Source organism: Cantharellus anzutake, assembly GCF_015039405.1.
Source record: "Cantharellus anzutake strain C23 chromosome Unknown EI90scaffold_6, whole genome shotgun sequence".
NCBI lineage: Eukaryota > Fungi > Basidiomycota > Agaricomycetes > Cantharellales > Hydnaceae > Cantharellus > Cantharellus anzutake.
In genome coordinates, this window is record NW_024066956.1 from 685739 (window position 1) to 700641 (window position 14903).

The 14903-nt window shown below is 49.2% G+C and overlaps 8 protein-coding genes across 8 annotated transcripts; 4 read left to right on the forward strand and 4 right to left on the reverse strand.

Moving 5' to 3' along the window:
• Positions 1-953: 953 nt before the first annotated feature.
• EI90DRAFT_3117513 (uncharacterized protein) lies at positions 954-1880 on the reverse strand (the record flags this gene model as incomplete). Its single annotated transcript, XM_039063001.1, has 6 exons — positions 954-1098; positions 1174-1310; positions 1369-1450; positions 1504-1608; positions 1664-1743; positions 1797-1880. The coding sequence occupies 6 exons, from the start codon at positions 1878-1880 to the stop codon at positions 954-956; spliced, it is 633 nt and encodes a 210-aa protein (XP_038921320.1).
• Positions 1825-3515, forward strand: EI90DRAFT_2276616 (WD40-repeat-containing domain protein). Its single transcript, XM_039052804.1, has 5 exons — positions 1825-2038; positions 2099-2292; positions 2350-2514; positions 2568-3324; positions 3382-3515. The coding sequence occupies exons 1-5, from the start codon at positions 1988-1990 to the stop codon at positions 3469-3471; spliced, it is 1257 nt and encodes a 418-aa protein (XP_038921321.1). The 5' UTR covers positions 1825-1987; the 3' UTR covers positions 3472-3515.
• EI90DRAFT_2990343 (DNA helicase) lies at positions 3390-6750 on the reverse strand. The gene is made up of 12 exons (XM_039056091.1): positions 6655-6750; positions 6195-6594; positions 5704-6140; positions 5588-5649; positions 5377-5534; positions 5123-5327; positions 4857-5064; positions 4689-4804; positions 4448-4636; positions 4279-4398; positions 4131-4224; positions 3390-4074 (listed from the first exon to the last, which is right to left on the reverse strand). The coding sequence occupies exons 1-12, from the start codon at positions 6680-6682 to the stop codon at positions 3560-3562; spliced, it is 2532 nt and encodes an 843-aa protein (XP_038921322.1). The 5' UTR covers positions 6683-6750; the 3' UTR covers positions 3390-3559.
• A 26-nt stretch (positions 6751-6776) lies between these two features.
• On the forward strand, positions 6777-7775 carry EI90DRAFT_2276849 (uncharacterized protein). The gene has a single exon (XM_039052805.1). The coding sequence runs from the start codon at positions 7049-7051 to the stop codon at positions 7631-7633; it is 585 nt and encodes a 194-aa protein (XP_038921323.1). The 5' UTR covers positions 6777-7048; the 3' UTR covers positions 7634-7775.
• A 409-nt stretch (positions 7776-8184) lies between these two features.
• EI90DRAFT_2907580 (uncharacterized protein) lies at positions 8185-8726 on the forward strand (the record flags this gene model as incomplete). Its single annotated transcript, XM_039054286.1, has 3 exons — positions 8185-8243; positions 8283-8472; positions 8526-8726. Coding segments are annotated over 3 exons (450 nt in total), but the record flags the coding sequence as incomplete, so codon positions are not given.
• Positions 8727-10127: 1401 nt separating this feature from the next.
• On the reverse strand, positions 10128-11958 carry EI90DRAFT_2278974 (uncharacterized protein). The gene has a single exon (XM_039052808.1). It carries the CDS (start codon positions 11697-11699, stop codon positions 10230-10232), a length of 1470 nt encoding a protein of 489 aa, XP_038921325.1. The 5' UTR covers positions 11700-11958; the 3' UTR covers positions 10128-10229.
• On the reverse strand, positions 11298-14020 carry EI90DRAFT_2278114 (kinase-like domain-containing protein). The gene is made up of 3 exons (XM_039052806.1): positions 13374-14020; positions 12377-13308; positions 11298-12019 (listed from the first exon to the last, which is right to left on the reverse strand). Exons 1-3 carry the CDS (start codon positions 13642-13644, stop codon positions 11789-11791), a joined length of 1434 nt encoding a protein of 477 aa, XP_038921326.1. The 5' UTR covers positions 13645-14020; the 3' UTR covers positions 11298-11788.
• On the forward strand, positions 13811-14620 carry EI90DRAFT_3037611 (uncharacterized protein). Its single transcript, XM_039058793.1, has one exon. The coding sequence runs from the start codon at positions 14120-14122 to the stop codon at positions 14342-14344; it is 225 nt and encodes a 74-aa protein (XP_038921327.1). The 5' UTR covers positions 13811-14119; the 3' UTR covers positions 14345-14620.
• Positions 14621-14903: the final 283 nt, after the last annotated feature.

Here is a 14903-nt window from a genome sequence, read left to right on the forward strand (position 1 = left end):
TGTTCGTTTGCTCTGGTGAGTGATTAAGATGCTCGAATATGAATTTCTATGGCTGTAAGCTTACGCTTGTGGATCCCAGGCAGTCGTCCCCGACAAGGTTTCGGATTTCTAACTGTTGAAAGCTATTCAGATTCCCAAGCCAGAACATCCCACCTGCGGCTTTCAGTGTTAGACTCAATCCAACCGATCAACCATCTAGCATGGTGTTTCTAAATGATATTCCAATATATGACTTCAAATACGTCGAAAGCATTGTTTCTCTCAACGGTTGAAGTCGGAATTTCCGCCCAGTCAACCAGAGCGAATACACCGCTACAAAGACCAGAGGCCTTCCGGTTCTTGATTGACTGCGCGAAACTGTCAAAATTTCCCCTTCAATCTCTCCACTTAGAAGCCTTCCTAGTGTGTCAGCAACCCCTTCGCATCGGGTTTCTTTGCCTCCCTCGCCATTATGATGACTATGAACTCCCCATGTCGGGCACTGTTTGACGGTCTATTTTACTTATCCCCTCCTCGGCCTAGAGCAGATATTCATCAAGCAATTTTGGATCGATCAGGCGCCGAGTGTCTTGCTGAGTCCCTTCAGACGTCCCGGAACCAATGTCTTGCACAAGCAGGTATTCCTACCAACTTGTCGGTGGGAAATGATTGGTATAATTTCAGCCTATGAATGGCGTAAGGGATATTTACTCGATGCAAACCAAGTGCAGTCAACCCAACCAACTCCTATTCTGTAGAAATCCTCCATTTGGATTGGCGCTGCGTTCCCTGAGTCAATCCTAATCAGACTTGCACAAGGTGTGGGAAACTGGTGCTCCAACCCTTTACTTGTTTGACGAACGAGCATTCTTACCCATTCTGGATAGGGATGGATTAGGTGTAGGTGGCCTTATTGCTGATCGCACCACCACACTCGATAATCTCTGAATTAAGTACATATTACATTAGCCGTGCTAAAAGGTTATCCTATAGCTAGCATATCGACCAGCGGTTTCACTCGGGCGAGTGATTTTTACAACATCTCCCCGTCTAAGCCCGTAATAACGGGCCACCGGGTCCGTAAGTTGGATGCGTGGCAATTGTGTCTCTTTCAGTCGACTACGTTTGAGATCATTCACAATGCAAGATGAATCTGAGTTATCTTAGCGGACTTGGAACTGTGAGCTGACTTACTACTTAAGCAGAAGTTCTTTCTTCTCTTGAGGCGTCAATATCTCGTGCTTCGGCACAAGAGTGTGCTTTGTGATATTCACGAGCAAGCTTGATTCTTCAAAATCCTCTAACTCATAATCACTTATACCCGTGACAACCTATGGCAAAGGAAGCGTCTACATTTGGGAGCGAGTTTTGCGAGAGCTAAAGGCGAACCTTCTTCGCTGAGGGCGTCATCTTCTCGGGGTAGATGATAATTCCCCGTTTTATCTGTTTCTCTTCCAATATGGAAAGGAAACTTAGTTATCGGCAATGAGTGGCAACAAGACAGCCCGAAGATTTGGAACCTACCGTCGCATAAGTTTTACGCTCACGTTCTTCTCATCAGCAAAAAACACAAATATTCGGTCATCTACAGTCACTTGATGATTGGTGAAGAAGTTTAGCCTATTTCGGCTACGTGCAGAAATCAAGTCAGCACAGCTACAAGCTTGGGGGATGCAATACATACTCGATCGTGCCTCCCGGCGCAGCGTACGCTCTGAAGGTTGCAATATCCTGCGTCAGTTCTTCTTGGGACACTTCGTACCCCTGTGGAAATGCTGAGTGCATCGGAAGCTGTTGAGGGTTTGGTCACAACATACCCTGTCCCGAACTAGTTCATGGACCGTTCTGCTGATTTTCCACAATCGAGAAATTGTTCGGTCCTCCTCTGTAGTCAGTGCCATTGACTAGGATTTGGTCCTGAGGGTTGGGTTGATAGACGACCAAATCTCAAGAAATTTCTCGCCGCACACGTGACCCCCTGAGCGATCAGAGAGCGCCTCACGTCCAAATGGCGGAGAAACCTTCGCAGCCTACATTTCCCTTAATGGCACCCACATTTGTACGCTCCAGACCATGCGTAACCGTGAATGAATGCACTGAAGCGTCATATCAATATCAGAACAAGTTCAGACCAGCTCGGATCTTCAAGGACGCGATCGAGATGGACACACCCAGTACCTCATCATCGTCCAAATCCCCGTCTGGAGGTTACCCGCGCCAGATCACTGGAATGTGTTTTGACGACCACGGTCATACTCTGATCACTGCTGGCGAGGATGAATCGTTCCGTTTGTATAGCTGCAAGAGTGGCAAGTGAGTCCTGCGTTTTCCAGGTAACTCGGGCTTTGTCGACGAGCCCTATCCACTTAGGCACGTGAAGACGCTTTATTCGAAGAAATATGGCATCGATCTTCCCAGATTCACGCACAAGGAAACGACGATTCTGCATATATCAACGAAAGAAAATGATATTATTCGTTATCATTCCCTGCATGACAATAAATACTTGAGGTATTTTGAGGGTCACACTCGACGGTACGAAATCCTTGAATACGCCCAATCGTCTTAATAAGCAACCGTATCATCAGAGTGCTGTCGCTCGATGTGTCTCCAGTCGATGATGGCTTCCTTTCTGGTTCCGAGGATAAGACAGTGAAATTATGGGATCTTCGCACCTCAAAACCCAGGGTGTGTTCCCCGAAAAGTATCACTTATCTCAACTTGATTCATTTACAACAGGGAGAACTCAGCTTGCCGGCGTCTGCGATCGCTGCTTATGATGCCAATGGCATCATCTTCGCTGTGGCTTTGAATGCTTACCAGAGAATCAACCTTTACGATACTAAGAATTTTGACAAAGAGCCATTTTTGCATATCGTTCTCGAAGACGTATCACTGAATAAAATCAGTTTCCCACCTCGAAAGCCAATAATGACTAGCTTGGCATTTAGTGCCAACGGTAAACACCTTCTAGTCGGCACGGCAGGCGATGCACATTATGTGTTGGACGCATTCGAAGGGACATTACTTTACAAGCTCGAGGGTTTCATCGGGCTGGAGAGGGGAAAGTCTGGGAATCATGTTGGGATGGTCCCCGAGAGAGGAATTAGTGGTGGTGAAGTGTGCTGGACGCCAGATTCAAAATATGTCTGTGGCGGTAGTCAAGATGGGCGCGTGCACGTGTGGGATTTGTCGGAGCCTGAATCCCTGCCTCCACCGGGCCCTCCAGGAACTGATCCAACAGTTTTGAAGCCTGCGTTCTCGCTGGAAGGACATCCAGGTCCAAGCCGCTGTGTGAGGTTCAATCCCAGGTTCATGATGATGGCAACTGCGGGCTCGGAGCTGGTTGGTGTCGCACTGGTTGTTATTGATATCAATTGATACTGATAGGCCTTCCCTTAGGCCTTTTGGCTCCCCGAGCAAGGTAGCTCAGAAGGAGAAACAACTAAAACCGAAGCTAAAGTTGATAAGGGCAAGGCGCCTGAATCCTAAGGGAGTCTTGCATATTTCCTCAACCCTCTGCTGTGTCACCACATGGATTGTAATACTATTATCAGCTGTAATATACAGCCATGCTGTACTATTTCCCTGCACTTGCAGCCGCGGCTTTCCTGGCGTCTTTAATTACTTGATCCCGTTTCTTGAATAGAGCATGCTTGAACCCATTATCCTTGTTCAGAGTCCGATTGGCGCTCTTCTTCGTCTCCATGTAACTCATCGTACTACCACCGCTAAGACCAGCCATACTACCGGCAGTCCTTATCACGTTCGGGGCACCGAAATCTTTCGATGTGACAGAACCAGGAAGATCATCGGCACCACCTTTAATGTCAGTCCCAAAATCTGCCGCAGAGGCCTGGGCAAGCATCACGGAGCTCAGAAGCTCCAGTTGCTCTTGGCGAGTTTTATAGACCAAGTCAGGATATGAGTCTATCCCATGCAGGTGGGTAATGACTTTGAATGAGTATCCTTGATCGATCAGGAACTGTTGACGTTTAGAGCTGAAATACATTTCCTGAGTGTCCTTGGACACTAAAGAATAGAAAAATGCGTTGAAGCCCTCATCATTGCGACGCTTTGCACGGAGGATACGGCCTGTGGTTTCCGATATGATTAACAGAACCGAACGTATCAACTACACAAGGACATACCAAGACGTTGGGCCTCTTGCCGCCTCGAACCGAAGTGCGACGATATTTGAATCAGACACGTAGCTTCAGGCAAATCGATCGACGTGTCTCCGACCTGCAATTCGGCTATCAACATGGGACAACAAAGCTGGTGTCATGCCGATCATACCTTCGACAAGAAAATCGTGTTCACTTCGGGGCTATGCTGGAAATGCTGAAGCACACGCATCCGCTCAGCCTGCGGCGTCCCCCCGTGGATGTATAGTTTTCCAAGCTTCCGGGCAAACATCTAAAACAAAAGTTAGCACACACGGCCACACACATGACCCTCATCTAACCTCTAGTGCATACACGTTATCCGAAAACACTATGATCTTGTCGCCACGGTCCTCATGGTATTTGATCAGGAATTGACACGCTTGGAACTTCTTTGGGTTCATGCAGTACAGAAGCATACGCTTCCGACTTTGCTCTTCCAGGTACTGACTATAGAATTCCGGAGTCATGGGGCACCATACTTCGGCGCACTGATGACGGTGGTGAGCCCAGTGCCGTACAATACACACGTTCTAAACGTACCTGCACATTCGCAATATGGCCTTTGGCCGCCAAGTCCATCCAGTTCGCTTCATACAGCTTGGGCCCGATCATGTAGTTCAAATCAGAGATTTTGTCATCCTCACGAACCAGGGTGGCTAAGAAATCGATAAAAATACTGGGTTGTCGCATGTCAGAAGAACCGCGCACCAGTGAGACCTAACTTTGAATGAGCTTTGATGGTGGACACAACTTTCCGGAACATCGTAGCGGGCACTACATGCACTTCGTCCAGGAGAATAAACCCCCACTCGCGTGACGTTAAGAAGTCCATCATTTTCTTTGAGTCATGGGAGCGCACTCCACTATTGGCCACCATGGAATATGTAGACACGACTATACCACTATCGCCAGCGAACTAATCCATCGAGGAGATCAAACCCAGCGATGGGCAGTAGTAAATCAACAAGGCTCACCTTCTCCTTTTGCTCAGCAGTGAAAACGCAAATTTGGCGATCGGTAACATTGGTCCACTGTAGAAATTGCTGACGCCATTGCATCACGGAAACGGACGAAGTGCAAAGGACCAAACAGCTCTTCTTGATAGTACAGGCTGCTGTGATCCCCACCAAAGTCTTTCCGGCACCGCATGGAAGCACAATGATGCCGGAGCGCGCACGCCTAGACCACTGATCAACATCATTTCCGGCGGTAGGCATTCCGTGCATACCCATTACCAAACATCTTGCTTAAGGACTTGATTTGATATGGTCGGATGTTGGTGGTGGGTTTGAGGTCAATGTCCAAGTTGGCGTTGATGGTGTCATTATGGAAATCGTATTCCTCTAACATAGGGTATTCCAATTCGTTGCATCGACGTTTCACCCCCTGCGCACATGTTTTACGGTGTATGCAAAAGCCCATTTATCTGCTGCACTTACATCAATCAACTTGTCAGAGATCTCGAACGAGTGCACGTTTTCGTCATCTTCCTCGACTTCGTCTGTCGACTGATGGATGAAGAACTTGCATCAAGACCCGCGCAGGAGCGACTCACCATTGGCAACCCCGACCACAGACGCGAATAAATCATCGGATTTGGGAGCTGATGCGGGTTGCTCGGTTGCCTTTGTGCCAGCAATAACGAGATTACCCTTCTGGGGTGCTTTGGTAGTGAGGAGACCGTTCCCACTCATGTTCTCACTCTCCGTTGCGCCTGGCTGGACTCTTGCATCTCGGATAGTTGAGTCCTTGAGTAAAGTCTGTAGGACCTCAGGATACGACGACTCAATGTAATACTTGTTGTGCTTTAGCACCAGTTTTACTTTGCCATATGACAAGGTGCATTCGCGAATGAACTTGACAATAGATTCGGGAACAGGGACTTTCGACAAACGATTGAGGACTTCGATAATGGCCTCAGTTTCTAGACCAACGGAGACAGCAGCATACAAAGAATATGAGGTAATTTTGTACTCGTGGATGAGGGCAGGCCTTCACAGGGAATGGTTCAGGAAATGTTTGTAAGGTGAACGCCGCAGGACTAACCTGCTAACAGGCTCAGCAATCGCTGTAAGAAAGTCTTGAGCCTGCTCCACGATGGGTGAAAACCCTTCCAAGATGATGTGCCCGTCATCCGGACTGATCCAGAAAGGTCTGTGTTGATGGTCCGTCCGCAGAGATAGAAAGCTGTAATCTTGCTGATCAAAAAGGTGCGAAACAGCATCGGACCTCTGTTTGTTGGCTTGAGCGGCAAGCTTTCTCGTGAGTGCAGCGAGATTGATCGTGGCAGACCGTGGCACCAAAGACTTCGAAGCGCTTTCATTCACATCATCTTCTTCGTCTGAATAGAGCTCGTAGTTCAGCTCCTCGTCTTCGCCTTCTCCCGGTCTCGCTCGCCTAGGACGCTTTGTGGGAGTCGAGCCTGGAGCAGGCGCAGGGGTGAAAGCTATTGTACGTCGCTCGCTTCATTTCTGACAAATCACCTCGCAGAACACGTTGAATATACCTGTAGAGGCAGCCCGCTTGGGCGCCATGTGAAGATGAGGCCCGCTGCCCGACACACCAATTAATGTTGTTACTACACTAAGCTATCCACTGCACCAGGACTGTGGTGGTGGCAAAAAGTTGACTCGGAATATTGTGGCGGAACCGCGCTACAACGTGACCTTTTTGGACCCAAAACTCGATTCAAATGCCTCCCAAAGGGCCTCGACGATGGATGTCAGTCGAGGGGGAGTTCTGCTACCACAGCGAACACCCGGCACGGGCCTAAACCTTCACGCGGTGCCCCTGTTTAAAACTAATTAGGCCTCTAACATCTGAAGGGAGGATGACGTGGCCACCGTGGTAATGCCAATCAACCGCAACCCCGTAAGCCCAGAGCCGCACTGGCTGGAGAGATGCAAGAGCGCGGGTGCATGTCCCGCCGTCAAGCCAACCCTTCCTTTTTCTTCTCACCACTACCTTTTTGGGATGACGAGCGCGATAGTGGCAACGCCAATGGTGACCTCCGTAAGCCCAGACGGGACTGGCCAGAGGACTGTGGGTTCAAGTCCCACCGTCACCCCAACCCTTCCTTCTTTTTCTCTTCTCCACTACCTTTTGGGTTGGTGAGGTGCAATAGTGGTAGCGCCAATGGTAGCCTCCATAAGTCCATGGGCAGGCCGGAGGAGTGCAGGTTCAAGTCCTGCCATCACCCCAACACCCTTCCGATTCATCTTTCTCTCCACTACCTCTTAGTGACGAGGCGCGATAGTGGTAGCGCCAACGATAGCCCCATATGCCGACAAAAAGTTGACTGCAAGGAATGCAGGTTCAAGTCCTGCCGTCACCCCAACACTTTCATTTCTCTCCACTACCCCTTCTACCAAAGGCCTATCTGCCGCATGCCTTTATTCAACAAGCATGAGCAAGATGCCACCAACACCCATCGCCTTTCGCTGCCACTGGAACATTCACCAGCCTACCGTGACATAAACCCGTGAAAGCACCCTCCACCTCACCCACCCGCAAGAACCGCGCACTCAAACATTGACTTAACCATAGGCACACAGCAGCAAAACATGCGACCCCAACACTGGGGGTCGCGTGTCCTTTTCTTTGGCTCTATACAACCTCTTCCCACCTCCATTCTCCCTCACCCGTTGTTCAATCTCAGTGCAGGGGTCGCATGCCCCTTTATGTGTTATTGCTTCATCTCACTTTATTCTCCTTCACACCATTGATTACTCGATGTCTCATACTTCCTAGGTCACACAAATTCCTTTCTTCACATCCTTATGTTCTCCAAACTTTTTTCACCCGAGTCACTATAGTACGGCATATGCCGATAGGCACGGTTACGTACTTTAAAATGAATACATCCATCCATCCATCCATCCATGCCTCCCAAAGGCTCGACGTTATTGGGGCGCAAAAAATGTGCGTTTGTATTTTCTGAGTGGCCTGAGCGCGCCGACATGGTCATAAAGCCTCTCGTCAGTCTCATGCACAGGCACAGGCTGCCGCCGCTGCAGGAGGCCCCACCACCGAACAAGTTGCTCGACGAACGAAACGACATCTTGAAGAGTTGGAAGCGAGTAAACCCTATCACCTGTTTATGTCTAGCTCTTTATATTCGTGTGGTATCTAGAGATCCAACTACACGGAGCCCAAGTTCTCCATAATAGGCGAGGAAGTTGATGCGGATGGCCCAAACACTGGAGGCGGCTCTGCAAAAGATAGAACAAGGTCCACGATCTCGGATAAGAAGCGAAAGTCTTCTGCCAACGTTCGAAGGATCCTTCTTTACCGAAAAAATCTCAGTGCCCTTATTGACGAATATGTGCGTGTCACTCTTCACTCCCCTGACAACGATGACCCTCATGACCCTCGCAGTCCTCGTTAACATCCACTTCGATGGATAAACCAAATTACCTCAATGCAGTGGCTGCTCCACCGACCACACCCAGACGTCCCTTTTGCTCCATTTGTGGCTACTGGGGGAATTATTCATGTCAAAAATGCGGCATGCATTATTGCTCCCTAACATGCCGCGCCACCCATGATGATACTCGCTGCGAGAGGAGAGTGCTGTAAACTCCGGTATCGTTGGGTGACGATGATACTGCAGCCATCCGCTTGGCGTTTGTGCCCTTCGAAGCGTATCTACATCAGTCGTGTGCCTAGGATGGAAACTTTGCTATCAACTTTTGCACACCGCGACGCCCCTGGTCTCCTACGAGTCATATCCGCGCATATATGGTCAGTGAGAGTGCTACTGGCGGCGCGGTTACCATTCTGATGTGTCTACCATCGTATTGGTCCTCATTACATAAGTAATGAGATTCCAGGAGGAGCTTCCTTTCCTCCAGGGTTGCGCATCCATTATAATCGCCGTCGCCATGTAATTATTCGACATTATCCACCTTGATCAAATGTACGCACATCGCCATTGATCAAACTTCTGTGCAGCCGGTTGCCCGCCGACGTTCGAAACGTCTGAACTTTCTAGAACTCGCGTCGACTCATACCAATATTAATTGGATCCCCCGTCTTCGCCCGCAAATATGTTTAAGATCCAACTTCCTGGGTATTTTTTACTGTGGATAAGTCGATATGTAACTCAACAGCCGCAAATGTGAGATTGATTGTCAAAACAACAGATCTGGATGGGAATGTCTCGGTCAAATAATTGCATGCGTCTGTTTGCCCATTTACTCAAGCCACGAGTGGCCATGATTTCCGTGAGATTTTTTTGGGTGCAAACATGAGAAATCATCAGTACTAGTGGTGCTGGATTTGGGATCCTGATTGGGCTTTATACGTGCTCAAGATCGGCGATGAATTTGCGCGGGAGCCCACGGGAATCATGATTATGAAATCGAAGATGCGATCCACTGACCGTGCTACCTGTGGATGCATTGTTGATGCGAAAACAATCTCTCGCTTTGGCGTGTGTAGAATTGACTTTCAAAAGAATCAACATACCGACGGGAATCGGCCTCATGACCAGTGGGACAATCCTCCGAATATCTTATTCTTGCTAGCAAGGACAATTACATGATGACTTGTAGGTATATATATGACATGCAGCCCACTCTTCGAATTACTGTCCATGGAGTAAAGCTCCCTTTTGAAAAGTAGGCCAAGAAGAGGAATAAAAGACTAAGGAGGGGATCGCTCATCTTGGAAACGAAGGACTAAGCAGGGGTGGGATGGGCAGGGAACAAGTAGGAGAAGGCGAATTCTGGGGGAAACACAAAAATGAGCGGCGTGGACAGACCTCCCTATGTGAGATGCATTATAGAAAAAAGAAAAACCCAATTTTGACGATCGTGATGGAACAGATGAAACATGGGAGGGAAAAAAGGAAATGGGGACAGAAAAGGTTGTGAGGGACGGACGGTATATGCAGTGTATCATTGTATGCTGAATGTGGCGAAAATTTCCAGGGAGTGAGGGACAACAGATGCAACAAGAAGATTGAGTGGATGAATTGACAGAACGAGCGGTTGATTTGGGGAATGGTGTGATGGCGAGAACCAGAAAACTGGTGGACCAAGGTGCAGTGACGAGACGTTGCCAAAATATCCAACAACACTAAGGGTTGTCTAACATTTCGGCACCTTGATCGGCCATTGAGGCAATATGAGAGAAGGGCGGTAGTGATGGTCGTTCTTGGAACATGGGATGCATGGGACTCCCTGGTGGTCTTCCTGGATCCATCCCTATCTCCTGCTCGAGGTGTAAAGTTTCGTGTGAACCCGTATCGGATAGGGGGTGTGGAGGCGCGCTCCCATTAGTACTAATGGACGAAAGAGGAGGGAGTGTGATATATTGGGAGTTTCCAGCTTGAACCCGCAGAGGTGGAAGGGCACTATTGAAATCTGAAGATGAGTCGTGAAGGTTCGTCTGCCCCAGAGGTGAGTGTGAATGGGGATGAGGATAGTGCTGCGGATGCATGTTCGGAGGGATCTCAGATGGCGATGCAACTCTTCGAACTCCCAGACCAGACATATCCGCGAACCCAGTAATCACTCCAGGCTCTAAACTTGTGGATGATCGTGCACTAGAGGAATAACCCCGCAATGAACTATTACCCGTGCTTAATGCTGACCGCAAAGAAGTCTTGCTTGCTGCTCGATGAATATTGTACTCGCTCGGCCGTTCGCGCAACCTAGGAGCAGGGGGAGGAGACCGAGAAGGTCCAGGGTCTGAATCCATCGTGCCTGCAGAGGGTCGTCTCGAACGAACAGAAATAGAAACGGAAGACTGCGAATGATCATCATCTGTGTCTCTCCGACGGGCCTTGGCACTTCTAATACCATCCGGCGCCACCTGACAATCAGACGGGTCTTCAACACCTTCGCGGATCACTGGCGGAACCAATCGCAAGTCCTTCCGTGGATCAAGCACGTTTGGTGGATGGGGATGTGGAGCTCTCCTCGTATTCGATACGGACGGTCTCCGTGAACCAGCCGGAGGTGCAGCTCCGGAGCCAGATCCAATAATAGCTTGTGTCATTGAACTGCGCCACTCAAAATCAGCAGTCCGATTGTCATGCAACACGTCTCGGTTCTGCATGACGCGTCTGGACATGGCTTTCTGACGCTCGGAAGCACGCTGGCGTTCTTCCCTTTTCGCTTTTTTAACGTCCTCTGGTGAAGGTTCGGCAGCCGCCATCGTATGACCGTTTGCGTTTGACACTGTTAGATGCGGCACGAACCCAGAACCATTCGGATGTCGCTGGTCATCAATTGACCTGCTCCCAGTACTGCTCGATTGTGTCCGTTTCGGAGAGACAGGATTACCTGACGAAAGTTCAACTTCTTCAACTGGAGGCAAAGATGCCGATTTGTCGTTGCTCCCTCCAAAGATGCCAAGTGTTTTCTTCTTTTTTCCGAAAGCGGCAAACAAGCTGCTCTTATTCGAAGATGACGATTGAGCCGATGGTACTGCGGAAGGATGGCTGCCCGAGGCTTGGGGCTGTTGTTGCAAAAGAGAAGGTCTTGGGGGAGATGGCATGTGCGAATTGTATTGGGTATCTTGATGGTCTGGATCAACATCCATCGAGGGTCCCTGAGGATCATCATGTCGAGGGAGTGGTTTCCGATCAGCCGGAAGGTCCAAGTCCCTCAATTGGTCGACAATGCCAGTTGTCAAGCTCGTAGTGGGTGGTAAAGTAGACAACGGGGATAACGGAGAAGGTGAAAGAGGGGTTGCAGACACAGGCGAGGAAATATCGCAGTAGTGTGGTTGAGGAGAACGTGCCTGGTACGAGGAAGGGAATGAATGGGAAGGGGGATGTGGCGTGGGGGAACCGAAGGGAGGGATGACGATGATGAGCCAGCGAGACTCATCGCGCCATTCATCATGCCATTCGTCTCATGCTGTGGGATGGGCGGAAGGGGGTCAACGTGCAATTTGGAACGCTGGGGCTGCAATGGTGGAGGCAATGGAATAAAGGGGGGTGGGGGAGGCTGTCTCTGCTCGGTCTCCCGAAAATAACGATGATTGACACAATCGCGCGATGTTAACCGCTTTTCAGGGTCATATTTGAGCAAATCCGAGATGCACTCTATGAGTGATGATGGTACCGTTGGTTCAAACAACGTATGGAACGGTTTCGGAGCCATCTGGTAATGCCGAATGGGGCAAGGTCATAAAGCAGTGTCAATTCAGGTTTGTATCAAGCATGGAGGGAAAAAAAAAAAAACCAACTCTAGTAGGACAAAGCGGTGACATACCTTGCCAAAAGCATAGCCGAGTGATGAGGCCATTCGTATCCCTTTCGGCCAAGAACCGCCCCCAATACAGACCCCCCGCTCATCAATACCATAATCATCTGACGGATCCCCAAGTACCTCGCAAATCAATGCCACCTGGTCAGTCTCTCCTTGCCCTGGAAAGAGGGGTCTGAGGTTGACAAGTTCCGCCATGATAGTCCCCAAAGCCCACGTGTCGACGGGGTTGGAATAATCCCGGCTTCGCAGTAGCACCTCTGGCGCACGATACCATCGTGTACTTACGTACTCGGTGTACGGCGGGCGACTGGTAGTTTCCCTTGCAAGCCCAAAATCAGCAAGTTTAACGATAACCGCGACATCGCGCTCAGTCGGAATGGTCCCATTTGAATTGGCAGCAGCAATCAAGCGGGGATTCGTCGTCAAATAATCGTGTAACCCTGTAGTAGTCACTAGCAAATTCTCCGGCTTCATGTCACGATGAAAATAGCCCGACTGATGGATGTGGTGTAAGCCACTGCAAACTTGCCGAAAAATAGACGAGACCAGTCCACCAGCAAGCGACCTGCCCTTCCTTGAGCGAATGAGCTGATAGAGATTGCCCTCCATACACTCAAACACAAAATAAAGCTCTTTCGTTGAGGGCATCACGAAGAAGTCGTATAGAGGAATGATGTTTGGGTGTCGAGGGATGACGCGAAGTGACTCGAGTTCCTTGAGACGTTTGCACTCTTCCCAACCACCCTCCCAACGTTTCTTCATCCTTTTTAGAGCAACAAGACGTTTACCGGCCCAGTCCGGTCGAGCACCAGCGCCGCATTGCATAGGAGAGAGGGGTGTATTGATAGGAAGTGCCCCCTGCCAATCGCATAGCCATACAGTTCCGAAAGAGCCATCTCCAACGAGTTTGACGGGAGTGTAGGAACGTGTTGATCCTGTGAAAGGGAGCGATATGGTCGTTAGATCCGAGACGAGCGAGGACAAAGGATTGGGACTCAACGAGATTCTGGGTCATCGACCATGACGACCCCGTCGGGAGTAATGGCGGGTATGCCGACCGCCTTGGTTAGCTTTTGTTCCTGCTTTGGTGGAGGAACATTGTTCAGTGGGGGTTGGTTTTGTGGCATGCGTAGTTGAAGGGAAGGAGGCAGAGGTTGTATGTCGTTCGTCCCGAGGAGCACTCTTGGCGACGCGGTGTGATGATCAAAGAGGTTATGAGCATTGTAAGTCGGACGGATATCGTGGGGGATAAGAAGTTGGGGAGCCTGCATAAGCTAGCGGCAGAGCTGGCCAGGGAACAGGCTGATTGGTGGATTAAAAGGACGAGAGAGGGAGTGTCATGAACGAGTTGAGTGTTGGAGGAAGGAAAAGGAAAAGTGAATTCAGTTTCTTTCCAACCTCATCTTATTGCAATTCCTCGACGTGCCGATTCGAATTCGGATCGAGCTAAAATGCTTGGAAAACATAAAAATTACTCGGGAATAATCATTTGATGTCCAATGAGAGAGTGCTTGACTCCTTTCTCGAGGGGGTCGAGACAATGATAGGTATTTAGGCGAATTGATTGAGCACTCGCTGGGTTGCGCTTTCCGCCTCTGGGTTGTAATTCTCACCGTTACAACCACAGATCATTTCCCACCTCTTCATCACTTCATCTTTTGGTGATCTTTTCTGATTGCTCTCATTTTCTACTCAAACAAGCTCGGTGAAGCTAGGCATTCAACCCATCGGTATGTATCCCAACCCATGAGGTCCGTTAATGCCGCACTTTTCACGATCTCTCGTAACGTACACCCATACACCTTGTTGTACAAATGTTGGTTGTTGGCGACGAGATATGGTTCTTCCCTAATTTACTCTGTACAGCGGTACCAAATCTTCCATTCCGATCTTCTGATGTTCTATAACCTTCCCTTTTTCTCATCCCATCTATCTACTCACGGGATGCGCCGCTCACACATGGACGGATAACTAAGTTCACCCTGAACTGTCAAACCCGCACCACCCCCGCACCCTTCTCATTACCTTCATTTTGGGTGTGGGCACTATACCACTCGTTGTCAGCAAGTCCCATCAAGCACGACGAGCTCAAGTCTCTAGCAACGGAGACACGTTTGCACGTTTGTACCACATTTAGCGAATTATGTACATCGGCGTCTCGAAGCGTGTTGTGTGAAAAGCTGGCGCTTTTCTGAAGAATGATGGAAAAAAGAGAAAAGGAGAAAGAGCGACTGAATTCAAAAACATTTCATCTCCCATAAACCCCCATTGCGGAAAATGAACCTTGTCTTCTTCGGCTTCGCAAGTTCGAAATACAAATTCGAGATAAAATGAACAATATGACAATAAAATTCGGACAACGCCTTCCCGTTTAGTGTCACATGGACACCGGTTGTTGCCGGTATTATCACAATCACCGATCATAGAAATGGAACCCCCAGCACGCAACCGGCAGCGGCACGTCTATCCAGCTGTTGCTCCAGCCCACACTTATCCATGATTGAAAGCACTCAAAGAAATCCTATTCGCT

What these genes read in the sequence shown, in the direction of transcription:
- EI90DRAFT_2276616 (XM_039052804.1), top strand. Translation starts at nt 1,988, where the DNA reads ATGGCGGAGAAACCTTCGCAGCCTACATTTCCCTTAATGGCACCCACA. An exon ending in CCTTAATGGCACCCACATTT is followed by an intron (nt 2,039 to 2,098) that starts GTACGCTCCAGA and finishes TATCAATATCAG; the next exon opens with AACAAGTTCAGACCAGCTCG. An exon ending in CAACTGCGGGCTCGGAGCTG is followed by an intron (nt 3,325 to 3,381) that starts GTTGGTGTCGCA and finishes GCCTTCCCTTAG; the next exon opens with GCCTTTTGGCTCCCCGAGCA.
- EI90DRAFT_2990343 (XM_039056091.1), bottom strand. Translation starts at nt 6,682, where the DNA reads ATGGCGCCCAAGCGGGCTGCCTCTACAG. An exon ending in TCTCTGACAAGTTGATTGAT is followed by an intron (nt 5,535 to 5,587) that starts GTAAGTGCAGCA and finishes ACATGTGCGCAG; the next exon opens with GGGGTGAAACGTCGATGCAA. An exon ending in GCCATATTGCGAATGTGCAG is followed by an intron (nt 4,637 to 4,688) that starts GTACGTTTAGAA and finishes CACCGTCATCAG; the next exon opens with TGCGCCGAAGTATGGTGCCC.
- EI90DRAFT_2276849 (XM_039052805.1), top strand. Translation starts at nt 7,049, where the DNA reads ATGCAAGAGCGCGGGTGCATGTCCCGCCGTCAAGCCAACCCTTCCTTT.
- EI90DRAFT_2278974 (XM_039052808.1), bottom strand. Translation starts at nt 11,699, where the DNA reads ATGGATGTTGATCCAGACCATCAAGATACCCAATACAATTCGCACATG.
- EI90DRAFT_2278114 (XM_039052806.1), bottom strand. Translation starts at nt 13,644, where the DNA reads ATGCAGGCTCCCCAACTTCTTATCCCCCACGATATCCGTCCGACTTAC. An exon ending in GGTCGATGACCCAGAATCTC is followed by an intron (nt 13,309 to 13,373) that starts GTTGAGTCCCAA and finishes TCCCTTTCACAG; the next exon opens with GATCAACACGTTCCTACACT. An exon ending in TCGGCTATGCTTTTGGCAAG is followed by an intron (nt 12,020 to 12,376) that starts GTATGTCACCGC and finishes CCCATCCCACAG; the next exon opens with CATGAGACGAATGGCATGAT.
- EI90DRAFT_3037611 (XM_039058793.1), top strand. Translation starts at nt 14,120, where the DNA reads ATGAGGTCCGTTAATGCCGCACTTTTCACGATCTCTCGTAACGTACAC.